We start from the raw sequence: 6,272 nt of genomic DNA, 5'->3' as shown, positions 1-6,272 counted from the left end.
ACAGCGTGCAGCGAGCTCCATTCATATGGAGGGTCCACAATATACCCGTGCGACTGTGATAGACATGCAAATGGTGGCATGCAGACAGTCCTTTAGTGGAGGTTTCAACAAATGTTTGACTATGTACCTACAGACTGTACAATGACCGGGAGCAATGAAAGCCGCATGTAGATCAGTAGCAGAGCGATCACACAAAGACAGGAAACTGTGAGGGAGGTTTCTAATAGCCTGTAAACATGGCTGTATCTTCCATGTTTCCACCACCACAAACTGCAAACACTGGTATTCTTTTGTCTGCTTTCTTCTCAATCTTACCGTCAATCTTGATCTGAACCTACTATGGCTGCACACCTGAAGTGAGTTCTGCATTGATCTGAGAAGAAGCCAAAAGAGCCATGTTAACTCTGGAGGAGCTGCAGAGATCCACAGCTCATGAGGGAGATGCTTTTGACATAACTAATATGTGCCATGAATATGGCCTTAATGAAAAAGAGGGGAAAGGCCCACTGTGGAAATAAAGCTAAAGTTAGTCATGGGGAAAACAGCAAATATAAAAAAGGTGCTCAGATTGGACATAAATAGATTGATTTTGGCAAATAATTACTTTTTTTTTTTTTTTTTTAGCTATTCTGATTTTCTGAGCCAATGAATTTAGGGTTTTTATTATCTGTAAGCCTTGATCACTGTGCATATTTAAAAGAAAAAAACAGAGAGGTAGAAAAGTGCCAAAAAAACAAACAAACTTAAAAACAATTCTAAAGTCAATTCTATTGTGGGAAATCTATTGCTAGTCATTTTACACATCAGTGTCTTAGCAAAAATTGTCCCGTAGGGTTTTTGTAGAGTTTGTAATAAAAAACTTTTAAATAAATTCAGTCTAGATTAAAATAAATTGAACTGAAAAGTGATAATTACCTGAAAAATATTTTTAAAAGACCAACAATCGCTTAAATTATCGTATTTGTGCTGCTGTGGATTACCTTTCAAGTCTTCAAAATGTCTTAGGCATCAGGTTTTATCTGTACTGGACACCTGCTTGAGGATATTGATTAAGTGCTGGTTTCACCATTTTACCCAGAGACAGTTATCCAGTTTTAAACAGCACACTGCCCCCCTTTGTGTTGAACTCTCATAACAAAAACTTAGAAGCAGATTGGCTGTGAATTTAAATCAATTAGATTTGTAGAAAAAGTAATCAGCTGCATTAGTTCTGTAGAAACGCTCTCACTCTTTGTGTGCATTCTTTTGTGATGTTGGATGTGTAAAATGCCCTGTTCTCTATTTTACAATTACTAAATATAGAGATTTTGCTCTTTGGATTTCCATGGCTTACATAACATCATAGAAAATACATAACAACTCAAACAAATACCACAAATGATGCAGTACACAGAATAATTATGATTCATGCTCGAGTTTGACTACAACTCAGGCAAAGCCATCGCTAGTTCCTGCTATTCATAAAATATTACACAAGGAAAAAAACAAGTAGAGATTTAAACCTTAAAAGTTCACAGCAGTCTGTATCAAATGCATGAAAGCAGTGTGAAGAGGCATTCATGTATGCAAGCAAAGACTTAAAATAGACAAATACATGAAATACATAATAAAGAAAGTAAAAACCTCTTCATGTAAACCATATAAACAAAATGAAGTGTGTCCAGGTCTGAATGCCATGATTTGTAATGTGTTTGGTGTTTTAACTGACCTTGAAACCTTCATCTCAGTATGAAGTCTGCTGCAGACCTCAGTTCCGTCCAGCTTTCCTCAAACCTGCTGAAGAAAAACAAACCCACGGTATGAAGCTGCCTTCATAGTATATTAATAGTGCATTCAGGTTCATAAGACATTAGGTTCTCACAACAGAGCATTGTGAATATACAAAAAGATATTTTTGAAAACCCTAAATTTCCTTCTACTCCAAAAATTTGCAGGATAGGGTTAACAAAATATAAAAAGCTTCAACAGGTAAGAAAACTATTTTTAGCATATTATATGACTGTGTGAAAAGTTTGAGCAAAACAATGTTTTCCAGAAATGCGCCATGGTCGTGGAATAATCTACAAAAAATGCATTCAACAAAAACAAAAAACCTTTTACACCCATTCAGACTTTTATGGCGACCTTCCTTTGTTTTTCTTTAGAAGTCACTGTATTTTGGATAGCTGCATCATTCTGTTGTGCTGTTTATTGTGTATTTTTCAAGTGTGATTATAGTTTGGATGTGTGTAACTGGTATTTTGGAAATTTCTTTAAAAGTTTCTCTGATCTTAATGGGATATTCTGGTTAATCAGTCATAATATTATTATTAATAATGCTCATTTTCAAAGTATGAAAAAGCAAAACCTACAGTTTGCAATTAATACTATAACAACTGCAGTACAACATAAAAAACAAACACTGCAGTAACATATATATTTATATCCATTGTAATTTTGCTCGATTAAAACGTGTTAAACAGAGTCAAAGGTGCAAAGACAGGACGATTCCCAATGAATCAAGAGCCATCTGCGCCCAATTTACATGCAGCTCGTCAATTATTGGGTTTAATGATATGGGTGATTATCATTGGACGCTTTGAGACCATTAGGTGGTCGTGTGAAACACTAATAGTGTTTGTGTCACGTGTCTGGTTGAGAGAATTGGGGGGTGAGTCGGGGCTCACACGCTTTAAAGACTGCGCACTGGTCATTTCATTCACGCTGCGAGACAGACTGACAGCAGCAGAGGGAAGTGATGTCTGCATTCTGCGGAGGAACCTCTCCAAAACCCGCTCCACATGAAGTTTGAGCACTGCAAGCCCGCTGCAAAAAAACGATAAGCTCACCTCCAGGCGCGTAATTACGCACAGCAACCGCTTCTTCCGACATTCCAGGTCTTAAAAGCATCCAAGGATGATGATACCTAAGGAGCGATAATGATGTCTAGCCATAAGATTTCCTTTTCTATAGCTGATATATTGGATCCCAACAAATTCAACAGCAAAAGAGCAAACGAACTTCCCATCGCTAAGGAGAAGTTAACTGTGCCGGATGCAGAGGGGACAAGTTTGGAATGGGCCAACGCAGCGGCAAGAGACTTCAGAGACGAGCGCACAGATGCAGGTAAAGAAAACGCCGCATATTTTTCAAATTATTTGATTACTGTAAGCTCAAAATACGCGGAGGTTTCCACAAAAAACTGGTAAATTAAACATGCATAAAGTAAACTAAAATGAATAAAATATATATTTTTTTGGTTCTTCAAAATGAAATGAATTGAACCTAAAATGCAGGAAAGTGATTTGGTATCAGATTTGCTGTCGTCTCTGGATGACCTTCCCTTAATTTCCAGAGCTGCGTTTCCTTTGGGGGAAGCCACAAAGGCTTGCTCCCAGAGCCCCCGCCTGTGATTGGCACCGGGACAGGCAGGCCAGATAATTGTTTAAATCGTCCCATTGAGGATGCCTCTGCGCGCTTTGATCGATATCCCATTACTGCTTCCTGCATATCTCCCTCCAGCACCTTGCAGGTACAAACCTCAAGCCCCATCCATGTCTGATCCTAAATATCGTTCGATTAAAACTTCCTTTTAAATAGATGACATTTATCGATCCCCGCAGCAAATATGAAACTCCATTAGCACGTCACGGCTGGGGTGGCGGAGCTGGATTTAGACGGGATTTCTTTCCGCAACATGACATTTGAAGCGCCAGGCGCTTTATAAATTATTCAAGGATTAGTGACCATGTCTTCCTTCTCCTCTGAATGCAGCTTTCCGCTCCACTAACCTCTGACCTCGAAACAAATATTTCTGAGATGAAATAAATAAATAAATAACTAAATTAAAAAAAAAAGAAATTTTTGATTTTGTAGTTAAATTTATCATAAAAAAAGACTTATGGAAATTTCTCTACGAAATAATTTTTGTCAAGTTTAGAGCACGATATTTGACAGATTTCTAACTTATTAAGAGCTGTCCTTCAGCACCACAAACCTGGACAGGGAGGGCCACACTATTATTTGGGTCAAAGTTCTTCATTGCAGAAGTCTTGCACGTTTATTGATTATTTTTAAAGTAGATTTAAAAAGGAAAAAATATATATATTAAGAATCCCCTAGGACTGTCAATTTAAAAACTATTATTTACAATCAGAATTATCCATGGTTATTAAAAAAAATAATTAGCATGGTCAGAGTCAACTTAGCAAGTACTGAAAAAGTGAAAAATTAAGACAACAAAATAAATACAAATGAGTGAAAAATTGTGTGAATAACGATTTATTGTAGCAGATGAATTAGTGAGAAATATGGAGGTTTGGGAGCTTGATGAACATTGTGTTGCATGCTTAAAATCTAATAAAGGGAACCTATGCAGATGAGGAGATGATGAGATTTATAAGACGCCGAGCATATCCAGTTTCTTTCAGTTTTAGAGCAACATTTTCACACACAGAATGAGCAAAAGTTCCAATTCAGACACATTTTCAAAACTTCAACCAAAGATTTCTTTCCATCAGTCCTTCACTTTAATTGTAGGGCTCAGTTTTTCTTGATTCACATTCATTCAAAAACTCAATTTGTAGGCAGAGAACTCGTTAAAGTATTTTATGGGTTATTTTATAACTACTTAAACAAAGATTTAAGTTTTACAAAAATGACTCCACTGTTCTCACCTTATTTTGTCTTTACAGGAGAAGAGACAGGCGATGAAGACCCAGCGGTCCTTCCTGATCCCATTCTAACGTGTTCCGCAAGCGAGCATGAGGACGCAGGCAGGAGAACCGTGGCCACCCCGCGGGACCCATCACCGCACAAGCGGCGGCGTGTTGACCAGGCTTGCGCCAAACCGCGACGCGCCAGAACAGCGTTCACATACGAGCAGCTGGTGGCTCTGGAGAACAAGTTCCGCACTACTCGGTACCTGTCCGTGTGCGAAAGACTGAACCTGGCTCTGTCCCTGAGTTTGACCGAAACGCAGGTGAAAATCTGGTTCCAGAACAGGAGGACCAAGTGGAAAAAACAGAACCCTGGGGCGGACAGCACTTTACAGACCAGCTCCAGCTCCCTGGTCAGTGTCAGTCCAAACCCACCATCCTGCAGCTCAGGTTCCGGCGCCTTCCACCAAACTTTCTCCAACTTCAGCTCTGGGAGTGTGATTTTCCACACAGCCGGTGGTGTTCCGCTTTCATCCACTGGGGGGCTCTTGCATCCCTTTATGCCAAGTGGATTCGTTCAACCTTACTTTAACTGACATAAAATAAATGAATCTGACTCAAACTTTGAGCCAAATCAATTTTTAAATCTTTTTTTTTTGTGAAAATATTTTCAGTACTGAAAATATTCATTGTTCATGCTATATTAACTTTTTAAGGTTTCATTGATGTACAGCTAGTTTACACATTTATCCAGAGTTTTGAAATGTGTTAATTAACGATTTCATTAGATGAAAATCATGATGATGTATTTGAGTTGAAATATGAACAAATCTTTAGTCCTTAGTTCTCACAAAAGCCTCTCTGTCTGTAGCTGCTAACAAATCCCCCTTCTTGTGTTTTATTGCTCCAACTGTGGCATATCTGTCTATATTTTGAAAACTGACATGTTCCACCTGTATGATTAAGCTAAATGACATAAATGTAACTTTCATAGAACAGTAAAAACATGCTTGTGTGTGTGTGTGTGTGTGTGTGTCTGCTTAATACATTGTAAGAACATTTCAAAAACAAGCTGTTCTGGAAAGACCTCAAAGAAAATTTTGGTAAAAAAGACATAATGATGATACTTTGCATGGCTGTCCTTGTCTAAGATCTAATTGTCTTATTTGTGGGGCTGACGTTTTTTTCTTCTGTATAAGACAACTTGTGAAAGGAGATCTAATAGCTCACATGAAAGGCTGATTCTACGGTCTTAGCTACACAGACCCGTGGATCGGGAGTGTCTATCTCCAGTGGTTACTGGGCCAGACGTGGGATACATCCTTGACAGATCATCACTCCATTACAAGTCAAAACACACAGTCAGGATAAACAGCCATGAATCCACACATTGTTTATAACATCAATTTATACGTAGGCTCCATGTAGAAGGCTGGCAGGCCAGGATTTGAATCCATGACCTTTCCACTGCAAATGTGCAGCCCGGCACTCACCATTCAATTTAAAATAGCAATACCTCTTATGACTTTACACAAATTCTTACTTTTCTGGGAGTTATCCACACATTTCTTTGTCAGGTTTTGTAATGCACACTTGCCTATTAACAGAAGTTGTGAATTAGCCAATGAAATAGCA

At 38.4% G+C, this 6,272-nt stretch overlaps 1 protein-coding gene across 1 annotated transcript; it reads left to right on the top strand.

Moving 5' to 3' along the window:
- The first annotated feature begins 4,143 nt into the window (after nt 1–4,143).
- nkx1.2la (NK1 transcription factor related 2-like,a) lies at nt 4,144–5,603 on the top strand. The gene has a single exon (XM_028006409.1). The coding sequence runs from the start codon at nt 4,637–4,639 to the stop codon at nt 5,231–5,233; it is 597 nt and encodes a 198-aa protein (XP_027862210.1). The 5' UTR covers nt 4,144–4,636; the 3' UTR covers nt 5,234–5,603.
- The last annotated feature ends 669 nt before the right edge of the window (nt 5,604–6,272 follow it).

The sequence above is a fragment of the Xiphophorus couchianus genome, chromosome 22, assembly GCF_001444195.1.
Source record: "Xiphophorus couchianus chromosome 22, X_couchianus-1.0, whole genome shotgun sequence".
Classification (NCBI taxonomy): domain Eukaryota; kingdom Metazoa; phylum Chordata; class Actinopteri; order Cyprinodontiformes; family Poeciliidae; genus Xiphophorus; species Xiphophorus couchianus.
This window is presented reverse-complemented; position numbering and strand designations above follow the sequence as displayed.

Coding starts and splice junctions, on each gene's coding strand:
- nkx1.2la (XM_028006409.1), top strand. CDS start 4,637: ATGACTCCACTGTTCTCACCTTATTTTGTCTTTACAGGAGAAGAGACA.